The sequence below is a fragment of the Podarcis raffonei genome, chromosome 3 (assembly GCF_027172205.1).
Source record: "Podarcis raffonei isolate rPodRaf1 chromosome 3, rPodRaf1.pri, whole genome shotgun sequence".
NCBI classification, from domain to species: domain Eukaryota; kingdom Metazoa; phylum Chordata; class Lepidosauria; order Squamata; family Lacertidae; genus Podarcis; species Podarcis raffonei.
In genome coordinates this window covers 121,598,557-121,612,650 of record NC_070604.1, presented here as the reverse complement: position 1 = coordinate 121,612,650, position 14,094 = coordinate 121,598,557, and the positions used below count along the sequence as shown (strand labels likewise).

General features: G+C 48.5%; 2 protein-coding genes across 3 annotated transcripts in view; both read left to right on the top strand.

The window, feature by feature from the left end:
* PTK2B (protein tyrosine kinase 2 beta) overlaps positions 1-14,094 on the top strand; it is a 358,085-nt gene that overhangs the window by 255,045 nt on the left and 88,946 nt on the right. The window lies entirely within an intron of this gene.
* Positions 1-14,094, top strand: part of EPHX2 (epoxide hydrolase 2) — a 110,023-nt gene that overhangs the window by 63,144 nt on the left and 32,785 nt on the right. For both annotated transcript variants that reach the window (XM_053383810.1, XM_053383809.1), the window contains 2 exons: positions 9,044-9,129; positions 11,422-11,533. In XM_053383810.1, coding sequence (XP_053239785.1) covers positions 9,044-9,129; positions 11,422-11,533 — 198 coding nt within the window. The remainder of the gene's footprint in view (positions 1-9,043; positions 9,130-11,421; positions 11,534-14,094) is intronic.

Genomic DNA, 14,094 nt, shown 5'->3' with positions numbered 1-14,094 from the left:
CAAATTAGAGGTTCCGGCTATGTCTTGGAGGCACCAACTAGAAACAGCAGGAGGGGAGAAAGTTGTGCTCAGGTCCTACTCACAGATTTCCCATTGAGTGTGTTATAAGAGAATCCATGACCAGAGAGGGGATCCCGAAATAAATTTATGAACCCTGCTTGGTGTGCCTATTGCCTTTAACTGGCTGGCTGGCTCACCAATTGAAATTCTTATTTCAAGGGAGCTTGGTTGGCCACTGTTAGAACAGGATGTTGGGCTAGATGGGCCACTGGCCTGATCCAGCAAGTTCTGTTTGCATTCTTACATAACCCTTTGGCTGACTCTGTGCAACAGAAGACGTAGCCTTTTGCTGTACAGTGGACGCTCGGGTTGTGAATGTGATCCGTGCAGGATGCATGTTCGCAACCCGCAGCATTCGCAACTCACAGCGGTGCATCTGCGCATGCGCGGGTTGCGATTCAGCGCTCATGCACAAAGCACAATTTAGCGGTTCTGCACATGCAAGACCCCCGAAACCCAGAAGTAACCCATTCCGGTACTTTCAGGTTTTGGCGGGTCCGTAACCCGAAAAAATGCAACCTGAAGTGTCTGTAACCCGAGGAATGACTGTATCTTCCTACACGCTGTAAGCCAGATTTCATGGGGCTCATCTCTTCCACGGATGCCTCTGAATATGTACCAACAACAACAGCAACAACAATTTATTATTTGCATCCCACCCATCTTGCTGGGTTTCCCCAGCCACTCTGGGTGGCTTCCAGCAAAGATTAAAAATACATTAAAATGTCACACATTTAATACTTCCCTAAACAGGGCTGCCTTCAGATGTCTTTTAAAAGTCTGGTAGTTGTTGTTCTCTTTGACATCTGGTGGGAGGGCGTTCCACAGGGCAGGTGCCACCACCGAGAAGGCCCTCTGCCTGGTTCCTTGTAGCTTTGCTTCTCGCAGGGAGGGAACCTCCAGAAGGCCCTCGGCGCTGGACCTCAGTGTCCGGGCAGAACGATGGGGGTGGAGACGCTCCTTCAGGTATACTGGGCCGAGGCCATTTAGGGCTCCAGTTTTTGGAAGCCACGGGATGGGAGCATGTGCTCATCCTGTTTGCAGATTTCCCACAGGCATGTGGCTGGCCATTCTCGGGACAGGATGCTAGACTAGATGGACCACTGCCTTGATCCAACAGGGCTGTTGTTCTGTTCTTGTGATGGGAGAACTTTGAGTGCGCAGCAGCTTCTGCGCTGGGAAGAGAATCTGCGTTGGCTGCCCCGGCTGGCCCCATATTCTCTGAACTTGGCTTTGTGCAATTTGTTAATTTTCCATCCATCTGAATATTCTTTAGATCCATGACTCTGGAGATGGCGTGTGGCGTGTGGCAGAAAAACGGTCCTCTGTGTGTGTGTGTGTGTGTGTGTGTGTGTGTGTGTGTGGTGTTTTTTGCCTGCCAGAGTCTGAAATGGAGAAATGGTCACATAATTGATGCAGAGACTAAGCCACTGTGCAGAGGATCCCGGACTGATAAGAGAGCTTAGATTTCAGCCTTTTCTGTGACACTACAGAAGCCCATGAGAAATCCAATTAACACTGCCTTTCAGCTGCTGCGGCGATGGCAGCGTATGAAGCCTCATGAAAGGTTTTTGAAACCAAAATGCCAGAAGGAGATTGTCTCTTACATTCCTTAAAAAAAATGGTATTTGAGTTTCCACTGTTCTTCACAGGGTCAGCCCCACCATTGCAGACAATCAGTCTGCTAGCTGAGGTTTTGTAGATCTGGGGGGCTGCTGCTCCCTGGCCACCTTTGTTTTAAAAATACCGTATTTTTTGCTCTATAGGATGCACCCGACCATAGGACGCACCTTGTTTTAGAGGGGGAGAACAAGAAAAAAAATATTCTCCCCCTCTCTGCTCAGCGCCCCTTCAGCGAAGCGGGAGGAGAAATGGAAGGGGCTCCGTTTCTCCTCCCGCTTGGCTGTAGGGCCCCTTCCATTTCTCCTCCCGCTTGGCTGAAGGGGTGTTGCGCAGTTCTCCCTCTCTGCTGAAGCCAGGAGAGTCTTGCTCTCCCAGCTTCAGCGAAAGCAACGGGAAGCCTCCGGAGCGCGGAGGGAGCGCTCCCTCTGCGCTTCGGAGGCTTTGCGTTGCTATCGCTGAAGCCAAGGATCCTGCATTTGCTCCATAGGATGCACACACATTTCCCCTTAATTTTTGGAGGGGGAAAAGTGCGTCCTATAGAGCGAAAAATTCTGTAATAATTGCAAATTTGGGTCCCTATGGGCGTAGCCAATAGCCTGTCCAGTATTGGGAGCTATGTCTACAAGGCTCAGTGCCCTCCTGTCTTTTGACACAAGGGGGAGAACTGTGACTCAACAGTGGAGCATCTTCCTTGCATGCAGAACATCCCTGGTTCAGTCCCTGTGGTATCTCCAAGTAGCGCTACGGCCTGAATCCCTGTAACCTGGTGCCCATCAGTGTGGATCAGTGGCTCCCAGAAAATCAGTGGTACCATCCCTGCAGGGGGGGCAGTATTTGGAAAAGTGGGGTTCGAGTTCTTCAAATTTTCAGGACTGGTTGTAAAAATTGGCAGGTTTGAGGGCTTGCAATGGGCTGCATGCAGGCAACATATCAGATCACATATGGAAATGTCCCCTAGGGCATGTGGGAAAAGCCCTGCAGAACGAAACCACCCAAAGTGTCCGTGCTTTGCATTTCTCTCTCTTTTTTTATACATTTTTATTAATTTTTTAACATATCATTTCCAACAGTCATTTAACATACATTCTTATCTTATACAATATTTTAGACTTCCGTCAACTACTTCTGAAGATTTTCCATTCCTTATCACTTAATCTGCGTTTCTTAATTTCTCTATTAATTTCTCTATTACTTTTAATTGTCCTTAACTCCTAATTTTCTTCATATTCTTCCTTGCAATATTTCACCTAATCCTCCTTACAGAACTTCTTGCGGTCCTACTAATGTAATCTGTTTATTACAATTGCTTTTCAAATAGTTCAAATATTTACTCCAGTCCTCTAAGAGTCTCTGGTCCCGCAGTTTTCGAATCCTTCCTGTCAGTTTGTCTAATTCTGCATAGTCCATTAATTTCATTTGCCACTCTTCTTTCGTCAGTAATTCTTCTTGTTTCCATTTTTGTGCCGATAATATTCTTGCTGCCGTTGTTGCATATAAAAACAATTTACAATCCTATCTGTTAATATCCTCCCCTACAGTGCCATGTACCGTATTTTTCGCTCTATAGGACGCATTTTCCCCCCTCCAAAAATGAAGGGGAAATGTGTGTGCGTCCTATGGAGCGAATCCAGGCTTCGGGAAGCTATCCGCAAGCCTTCGGAGCGCGGTGGGAGTGCCCGCCGGGCTCCCAAGGCTTGCGGATAGCAGCAAGCTCCGGGAGTGAAGGCGAGGTTGCGTACAACCTCGCCGCCGCTCCCGGACCCGTTCTGGGGTCGGGGGAAGCTTGGGTTTCCCCCGCCCCAGCCCCACAGCTAAAAACGAAGCCAAGAAAGTGAGTGGGATCCATTGCACTTGCTCTCTTGGCTTCTGCCAAAGCCACGCGCAGCCTCTCCCGGCTGGACAGGTTGTGCATGGCTAAAGAGGAAGCCAAGCTTCTTTGCTCTTTGGGGCTGGGGGGGGGAGAAACAATTTTTTTTCTTTATTCCCCCCCCCAAAAAAAAACTAGGTGCGCCCTATGGTCCGGTGCGCCCTATGGAGCGAAAAATACGGTACTTTAAGGCATTGCTCCTGTGATTATTACTACGGTTGCCCTTGTTCCTGGCCTGTTGTTGCGCAAACCCTCCATCTTCCAGGCCAGACCTCCGTGCTGCTGCTGCTGCTGTTTTCCCCAACAATCCTTGATTTTCCTTCCTTTTTTGCTGCTGCAGCAGAAGCTGCTGCCATCTCATTAGCCGGCTGCCTGTGCGGCTCGTGCAGGAGGCTGAGCGAAAGAGCCTGCTCAATCAAACGGAATTTGCCACGCCAGGCTGGGACAGCGGCTGCTGATGAGGCAGAAGCAGAGAGCCTTGGCTCCCAGGGAGAGGCTGAGAACCCAAAGCAGGCTGATAGAAGCTGCTGGAATGACAGAACAGGGGACCCTTTGCTCCTTCCGTTGTTCTTTGCTGGGGGATGCGCTGGACGCCTATCCTACAGCTGACGTGCATGTGTGAAGGGTTGTGTGTGTCCTTGTGCAGAGTTGTATCTCAAGCTTCCCAGGGCCCAAAGGATCCAGGGTGTCAGGCACCAACTGTTTGTCAGCTCCTAGGCGTTTGTCTCTCTTCCGAACTATCAGTTGCTAATGCAGCGCAGGTTGGATTAATGTGGATACTTAATTTATAAGGAACACATGCTCACACGCCCTGTTGCTTCAGACAAAGGTAAGGGATGCAGGTGGCGCTGTGGTCTAAACCACTGAGCCTCTTGGGCTTGCCAATCGGAAGGTCAGCAGTTTGAATCCCCGAGACGGAGTGAAGCTCCCATTGCTCTGTCCCAGGTCCTGCCAACATAGCAGTTCGAAAGCACACCAGTGCAAGTAGATAGATAGGTACCACTGCAGCAGGAAGGTAAACAGTGTTTCTGTGCAATCTGGTTTCCATCACTCTTCTAAAGCCATCTAGGATGATAGCTGGGACACGGGTGGCACTGTGGTCTAAACCACAGAGCCTATGGCTTGCTGATCAGAAGGTCGGCGATTTGAATCCCCGCGACTGGGTGAGCTCCCATTGCTCAGTCCCTGCTCCTGCCAACCTAGCAGTTCAAAAGTACATCAAAATGCAAGTAGATAAATAGGTACCGCTCCGGCAGGAAGGTAAACGGTGTTTCTGTGCGCTGCTCTTGTTTGCGGTTTAGTCCTGTTGGCCACATGACCCAGAAGCTGTCTGTGGACAAACAGTGGCTCCCTCGGCCTGAAGCGAGATGAGCGCCGCAACCCCATAGTCGCCTTTGACTGCACTTAACCGTCCAGGGGTCCTTTTTTTTTTGCTTCAGTCAAAGGCATGCATTTATAAAGGCAAAGCCGATCACGTGTCTGGTTTATCTCACTGCGTCATTCAAATGTCTGCTTGCTAAAACGTTGCTTGCTGCTGCAATGGGAAGAGAACCGGACTTGAACGATCAAGGGAGGCGCTGTGATTTGGTGGCAGCCCATATGCTTTTTGTGCAGAAGGTTCAGCCTTAAGCATCTCCTGTTTTTTGAAAAGTAGCAAGTAGATGATTGCCGGTGGGGAGGGAGCTTCCCTCTGTTCAAGAGAGCCAGTGTGGTGTAGTGGTTAAGAGTGGTGGACTCGTAATCTGGTGAACGGGGTTCGCGTCTCCGCTCCTCCACATGCAGCTGCTGGGTGACCTTGGGCCAGTCACACTTCTCTGAAGTCTCTCAGCCCCACTCACCTCACAGAGTGTTTGTTGTGGGGGAGGAAGGGAAAGGAGATTGTTAGCCACTTTGAGACTCCTTCGGATAGTGATAAAGCGGGATATCAAATCCAAACTCTTCTTCTTCTTCTTCTTCTTCTTCTTCTTCTTCTTCTTCTTCTTCTTCTTCTTCAAGCCTTTGGAGAATGGCTACCAGTCAGAGTAGACCAGCTTGCCTCGCCCTACCCCTCACCCCATGTCTTGGACTACAACTCCCATCATCCCTGACCATTGTCCTTGCTTGCCAGGGCTGATGGGATTTGCAGTCCCAAGCTTTTGGAGAACTTCAGGCTAGGGAAGGTGGAAATAGACAATGCTAGGGTAGGTGGTCAAATAGTCTGCCCAGGATAAAGCAACCGCCTTTGATTCTATGCCGGATTAGCTACCTTGGCAACTACCTAAGTACAGAGAAGGAGCTGCCAGCATCAGAACAAGGAATAATAATAATAATAATAAATTTTTATTTATACCCCACCCTTCCCAGTTCAGAAAAATGGGCTCAGGGCGGCTAACAACAAATTTAAAACACTTAATTGATGCAACAAAAAACAGCTTAAAATACAGGATAAAACGTGAATAATAAGGAAGAGCCCTGGGCCAACATCTTCAAAAAGTTATTCACTGCAGTCCTAAGGTTTCTTTCCTTGTGAGTTGCTACCAGTTATGACTCCATTAATGTACATGTGAAGTTAAGATTTATTTTTTTGCCCCACTTTGCAACACTTTACATTTACTTACACAGAACCACACTTGCCATTTTATTGCCCGGTTCAGAGGCAGCCTTTTGGAGCTCCTCGCAATCCGTTTCTACCGCCCCGAACGATTTTGTAGCACCAGCAAATTTGGACACCACCCTGACTCCGGGTCATTTAAGAAAAAGTTGAAAAGCACAGTCACCCCACTCCTGAGGGCTTGAAAAACGTAGATTGGCAAAGCAGGTTTTGGCAGGCTCAGATCTGGGGTGAGGGAGAAAGGGCTGTTTCCATGAAAGACGCACCCCTTTGCGGGCGCTGGGGGCCTCCCTGGGCAGCCGCTGAGGCTGAGCCAAACTACTCCAAAGGAGCTTGCCTCTTGCCAGGGCTAATTTAGGACTTAAAGAGCAAGCAAGGTGAGTCTCCTTTCCACGGGCTTTCGGAATAAGCGAGGAAAAGGGTTAGTGGATGCAAGCTGTGTCTCGAATGAAGCCGTATCTTGAGCAAACAGATGGCTCTTAAAAGCCAGAATGGCCCTTTCAAGTTAGGAGAGGGCTTGGATGCTTGGAATTTGGAGTTTAGCTTTTTTTCCTTGCCCCACTCCTTTTCAAGATAATTTGGCAAGGCATCCCCTCTGAGTTGGCCTGGCTCTGGGCCAGCGTAAAAAGACAAACTGGTCTGGAGCCTCAACCCAGGGCAGAGTTTGTTTTTCGGGAGGCCATGCTTTACAGGACTGAGCACTCCTTAGGGATATCTCCCCTTCTCATCACATGCTGGTAGACTCTTGGACTGTACCATGACAAACTTTGGGGCAGGGGGTGGGGGCTACAGGAGTGAATGCTGCCTTGTACTATAAACAAAAGACATTATCATGGCACATAGTTGTCCAAGAGAAACATTCCAGTCAAGGGATTGGGGGGAGAGATTTGATCCAATTTGCATTCAAAGGTGAGCTTAAGTAATTCGCACTTAATGAAATAACCCATGTGAACTGCCATGAGACCTGTGGCTATAGGGTGGTATACAGTGGTACCACGGGTTACATACGCTTCAGGTTACAGACTCCGCTAACCCATAAATAGTACCTTGGGTTAAGAACTTTGCTTCAGGATGAGAACAGAAATCGTGCTCCGGTGGCGTGGCGGCAGCGGGAGGCCCCATTAGCTAAAGTGGTGCTTCAGGTTAAGAACAGTTTCAGGTTAAGAATGGACCTCCGGAACGAATTAAGTGCTTAACCCGAGGTACCACTCTATACAAATTTAAACAGCTACTGAAACAAAGCCATCTTGCAAATTTTGCGCTTCTCCGAATTTTGCGATTCAGTTCTCCAGCCCAAGTAATGTGTACCGAAAATGCGTATAATGTGCATTCACATGCATATTAGTGGAAGTTATGTGGGTAAATGCAATACGATGGGGGGAACGCCCTGCAAAAATCTGTACAACAGGCAAAACTGCATATCAAGATGTGCATATTAGCATGAATTTTCACGAGCACTTAAAAACAAAACACATTCACAAACTGATGCGGAAATGCGGAGAACTGCTCTTAAGACAGGAAAAATGAGAAACTGAAACTGATAAATCCACCCACCCCGTTCTACGCTCAGAGCTTAAATTTCAGTGTTTAAGGGAGCTTTTCCATGCAGATTCAGGCCTGCACTTCCACACCTGAAGTGGTGCAGTCCAATAACAGCTTTACCAGGTGACGATGAACTGTTTTTAATCTGTGCCCAAGACTCGTGAGCCTTTCCTTTCGCAAAAGATAATTGTGCTGCCGCAGTACAGGCAATTCTGATATTAAGTACGTCCGAATGACATGTGATTGCTTGCACAGAGCCGAGGCTGGAAGTAGCGCCAAAACATCACATAAAGGGGCAGAGCAGAGTGGGCTTATGTATGCAGGGGACCCCCAAACAAAACGAGAATTGTCCATATATAAAGCAGCTCTCTTTTAAATCGGAACCAGTGAGGGCGGTGAAGGTCCTGTGTGAGTGTCTGGAGGCGGTTGGAGGATGGATGGCAGCCAATGGAATGCGGTTGAATCCTGACAAGACAGAAGTACTGTTTTGGGGGGGTGGGGGGGGTGGAGGACTCCATAGTCCTGAATGGGGTAACTGTGCCCCTGAAGGACCAGGTGTGCAGCCTGGGGGTCATTTTGGACTCACAGCTGTCCATGGAGGCGCAGGTCAATTCTGTGTCCAGGGCAGCTGTTTACCAGCTCCATCTGGTACGCAGGATAAGACCCTCCCTGCCCGCAGACTGTCTCGCCAGAGTGGTGCATGCTCTGGTTATCTCCCGCTTGGACTACTGCAATGCGCTCTACGTGGGGCTACCTTTGAAGGTGACTTGGAAACTGCAATTAATCCAGAATGCAGCAACTAGACTGGTGAATGGAGGCGGCCTCCGAGACCGTACAACACCGGTCCTGAAAGATCTTCATTGGCTCCCAGTATGTTTTTGAGCACAATTCAAAGTGTTGGTGCCGAGCTTGAAAGCCCTAAATGGCCTCAGCCCAGCCCAGCGCCGAGGGCCTTCTGGCAGTTCTCTCGCTGCAAGAAGTGAGGTTACAGGGAACCAGGCAGAGGGCCTTCTCGGTGGTGGCGCCTGCCCTGTGGAACGCCCTCCCATCAGATGTCAAGGCAATAAGCAACTATTTTACTTTTAAAAGACAACTGAAGGCGGCCCTGTTTAGGGAAGTTTTTAATGTCTGATGCTGTATTGTTTTTAATATTTTGTTGGAAGCTGCCCCGAGTGGCTGGGGAAACCCAGCCAGATGAGTGGGGTATAAATAATAAATTATTATTATTATATTTTTATACCTTCCGTTAAGTTGCATATTGCTGCTTGAAGAGCAGCAGCGCAGGAAACATGCCTTGCGCTTTTGGGAGGGGGAGCTTCCGAGCCCTGCGTCAGCTCACTGCTTTTTCCGTTCTCCTTCAGGGCATCGCCCAAGCTACCTTCATCGGCCACGACTGGGGCGGTGTCACGGTGTGGCACATGGCTCTTCTTTACCCAGAGCGAGTCAGGTGAGTTGAATTAGCATTTGTGCAGCATTTTTAATTCTAAGGGAAATCAACATATTTAGCAGTTCCTCTCAACCTCCACCATGCACACAACTTAAGAGAAAAAAACAAGTCAGCATTGGGAAGGTAAGGGCCGCAGCTCAGCAGGGAAGCCTCTGCCTTGCAAGCAGAAGGTCTTGGGTTCGGTCCCCAGTGGCACTTCCATGTAGGGCTGGAAGACTCCTGCCTAGAATCCTGGAGAGCTGCTGGTGCTCAGTGTGGACAGTACCAAGCTTGATGGACCAATGGGGTGAGGAAGCTTCCTGTGTCTGATGGCCTGGGACTCGGACTCAGAACCAGAGGAGTCTCAGTCCGCACCGGATCCTTTGCCTCAGGCGGCATCTGAACCAAGTCTGGGGCCTGATCCTGAAGAGCCCCAGACAGCACAGGTTCCCCTGCAACAAGCAACAGCTGGGCCGAGTCAGGGGCCTGAGCCTGCCCTGGCTCCAGATGCGGGGATGACCTCCTTGCCTCCAGCTGGGTCATCACTTACAGCTGCTCCACTACCGGTTGGGTCAGGGGAGGCTGAGGCGGCCTCTGGGTCTAGTAACCCACCGATGTCTCCCGAGCTGCAGAGACTGAGGTCTGAGAGAAGGAGAGACCAGAGTACTGTCAGGAAGGAGTGCTTGCCTTTGGGTGAGACAGGGAGGTGAGTCACCAGGGGATCAGGACCGGCCGTTACCCCAACAGAGATAAAAGGCTGTCGGACCCTGCCCCAGGTTGCGGGAGCAACATTGCTGCTTGATGGAACCTGCCTGTGATCCTGTGCCTGACCTAGCCTGGTTTCCTGCCTTGGCCCTGTTGGACTGACTCCTCGTGGAATCCTTGGATTCAGGACCAGACCTGGACCGCGTTGCTTGGGTTAGCCCCCGGGCCCAGCACACTGTGTTCCTAACAAAATAGCATTAGTATCTTGAACTTACCTGGGCAGTGGTGTTAGCAAATTATTCCCAGGGTGCTATGTCCAAACCTCTGTGCTTTGCTCAGAATAAACATGTAAAGTAGGGGAACCTGGCCTTATTTATTTATTTATTTATTTATTTATTTATTCATTCATTCCCCGCCCATCTGGCTGGGTTTCCCCCTGCCTCCCTGGGCGGCTCCCAACAGAATTAAAAGCACGATAAAACATCAAACATTAAAAACTTCCCTAGACAGGGCTGCCTTCAGATGTCTTCTAAATGTCAGGTAGTTGTTTATTTCCTTGACATCTGATGGGAGGGTGTTCCACAGGGCGGGCGCCACTACCGAGAAGGCCCTCTGCCTGGTTCCCTGTAACCTCACTTCTCGCAGGGAGGGAACTGCCAGAAGGCCCTTGGAGCTGGACCTCAGTGTCCGGGCAGAACGATGGGGGTGGAAACGCTCCTTCAGGTATACTGGGAAAAGGCCATTTAGGGCTTTCAAGGTCAGCACCAACACTTTGAATTGTCCTCCGAAACGTACTAGAAGCCAATATAGATCCTATGGGACTGATGTTATATGGTCTGGCGGTTGCTTCCAGTCACCAGTCTGGCAGCCGCATTCTGGGTTAGTTGTAGTTTGACTTGTTATGCTTGTGACCAATCCTTGATGCATCAAGCCAAAGCTTTGTGTTCAAAATGAAGAGTAGGGTTATTAATGAGCAAACGCCTAGATTTGATTTCATTGGAACTGAGAGAAGATGGCGTCTGCCAGCAGAGATATGACTTTTGGATTGATTCGGCACAAACACCAGCGTGTGAGGAGATACTTCAACAACAGAGGAGAATCATACACATAAAATCAACACAGAAACACGTCATTGCTTACTTCAACTCGCTCGTGGAAACAACTCAGAGGCCATGAAAGAAGGAAGATTTAACAACAGGAAGATTTAAAGGAACTATTGGAAAACTATCCAAGGCAGCAGAGATATGAGATGATCAGAGCCCCAACCGAACTTGAAGCATGGGAAGTCCCAACAAAAAAGTTACAATTCAGGCAGAATATTTGGACTATTTGACATGTATTTGTATAATTTGGAACATTTAATGTGGTGATTGGATTGGATTGTTAAAATGGGAAACTTAATAAAAATGATTTTAAAAAAAGAAGATGAAGGGGAGCAAATAAAAAATAAAAAATCAAGAGCAGGATTTCTTGGCCAGAGCAGTGATCTGTCTCACTCGGGAGGGGTTGTAACTAAATTTATTTAAAATGTTTAAGATGCCGGAAGACTGTTACTTTTTGCAGCCACAGACTAACACTGCCCTCTGGCTTCTTGCTGCGATGTTTCAGGGCAGTGGCTGGACTGAATACTCCCTACAAGCCTTCAGATCCCACAGTGGATGTAATGAAAAGGATTGAATCCATACCTGTCTTTGATTATCAGCTCTACTTCCAGGAGCCAGTAAGTATCATAAGATCAAGATTGTAGAGTTGAAAAGGGTCATCTAGTCCAACCCCCTGCAAGGAAGTGTAAGAGTATGGAAGTTGGTGACGTGTACCGTGTTGGTGTCCAGCTGAGGCTGTGCCAGAATCTAGACTTGGGGTAGGTATTCTGTTTTTAATCCAAGGTGTCTGCTGTTCATCTTTGGAACTGGACCCTGAACTGGACCATATGGAGGATCCTGGTCTGTAGTGGACCACACGAGGGCAGAAGGCCAGTCCAATCTAGAGGCTTCGCTGCGTTGACAAATCACAGGAGCTGAGGTTGCACTCCTATCCATGCCTACCTGAAGAGGGCTCTGAGACCTGAGCATGCAGAGGCTCCATTCACACATCGTGCTACACACTAAACCATGGTTTGGTTTCATTTTCTGCTGTTCTCTAAACCATGGTTTGGTGTTCATTTTCTGCTGTTCGCTAAGCCATGGTTTGGTGTTCATTTTCTGCTGTTCACTAAACCATGGTTTGCTGTTCATTTTCTGCTGTTCACTAAACCATGGTTTAGTGTGACACTGCAATTGTGTTGGCTCTTGAGGAGGAGGAGTTTGCAGCCGCTCTGCTCCACTCCAGGCCTGTAAGGTCAGTTCAGGGCAGCCACTAACTCAGGTTTGGCTTAGTGTGCCATCCAAACCCGTGATCGCAGTTAAGGTTTTCGGATAGCTCAGTTGGTTGGAACGTGGTGCTGATAATGCCAAGGTCCCAGGTTTGATTCCCTTATGGGCCAACTGCATATTCCGGCTCTACAATTCTGTGGTTCTATTACATCCTAAGCCCAACCTGCGCTGACCTAAAAAGTCTACAGAAAACCAAAGTGGGTAGACTCCACTCTGACACCCCTTTTAGGCTGCAAGACTCCCAGCTCAGACCTGAGAGCCAGAGTGTCGGTTGATTCCTCTTTTCCACCCTGGAAGATATGGAGCACAGACAGTTTGGGCTTCAGCTGCTATCAGTTTCCTGCATTTAATGTGCTCAGGGCGATGCAGTGGTTCAAAGGAAGCAAAACTCTTGTGCAAGCCCAAAATGTAGCTCTTGGTTCCATGTTTGCCATTTGTTTTGTCGCCTTTGATCTTGGGAGTTTTATCACGCTTTTCTTGTGCCCTGCCATGAGTTGATTGCTTATGAATAGTCTTAGGGATGAGTTTTTTTGATTGCAGATTGTTTCAGGCCTGCAAGAATACGTTACGATATGATAATCTTTATTGTCATTGTCCCATACAGAACAATGAAATTGAAAAAAATCTACATCAGACATTCAAAAACCAACAAGCCTGCTATCCCAGCCTGGTTAGCCCCCTAAAACTCTTGATACCCCATAATTAAATGCAGTATATTCCCATAGAGACTACCTTACACTGCGTTTAAAACCAAAATCGCATTTGGATAGAAACTGTTTCTCAGGTGGCTAGTCCTAGTCTTTATAACCCTGGACCTTCTTCCAGAAGGCAGAAGCTGAAAGAGATCATTTCCGGGGTGCGCACTATCCTGCGCTATCTCTGCAGCTTTCTTATGGCACCTGGAAGCGTAGATTTGACCCAAGGTGGGAAGAGTGCACCCAATTATTCTCTCCACAGTCTTTACAACCCTGGACAGCATTGGTTTTTTCCCTGACCGTGCAGCTCCCAAACCACACACACAGACCATAAGTTAATACACTCTCAACAGTACAGTGGTAAAATGCCATCAACAGGTCCTTTGAGAGATTATTTTCCCGGAGGATTCTCAGAAAATATAACCTTTGCTGAATGCCCTCCGTTCAGTCTTTTCCGCATGATGTGATGTTGCATGCATCCTGTCTAATATTCAAGGGGAGGGAGTTCCAAAGTTTTAATGCCACTAACACTAAAAGCCCAAATCCCGCATTGTGTGGAATGGACCTCCTGATAGGACGGTTTCTGCAGCAGGCCCCCCCACTGGGTATCTAAGGGAGTGAGATGATCTCTCAGAAACCAAGATAGTCTTCCTAGCACGACCCAGAACTCCAAGTCCATTTTTAACGCTGAGAAGAGGAATAAAGGAAAAATTCGTAGTCTTTGTATTAGCAAGGTTGGAAGCGAATTTGAGAGAGAGAAGGCTCTCTGTAGAGCAGCCTTTGCAAAGCTGGTGCCCCCCCGCCAAAAAAAAATGATTTGGACTACAGCTCCCATCAGCCCCTGCCAGCATGTGCTCTCCCTACTGAACTACTTCCCCCCCACCCTCAGTCGGCCCTCTGACCACTAGGCATCCTGTTTTGCAACCTTCAAGTTTTCCTAAGGCTTTTTTTCTTTATGTGAGGTTTTGGTTTTGTGTTGGCTCTGGAGCGAGAGATTTGTTTTGGCCTCAGAACCCGCTGCGATAAACTATTCCCTTGCCAGAAAAGATCTATTTCTCACATCTGTGGCAAGCTGCAGTTTTGCCTTCGCCAGCTTGAAGCAGCCGGCCCTGATTCTGGTTGGAAGGGCTGAGCCCGTGCTGGCAGCTTCTGGGGAAAAGCTTCACTGAGTGGGAAGAAGAAGTCCTAAGTTTTTTTCACATTGGACTGAGTTC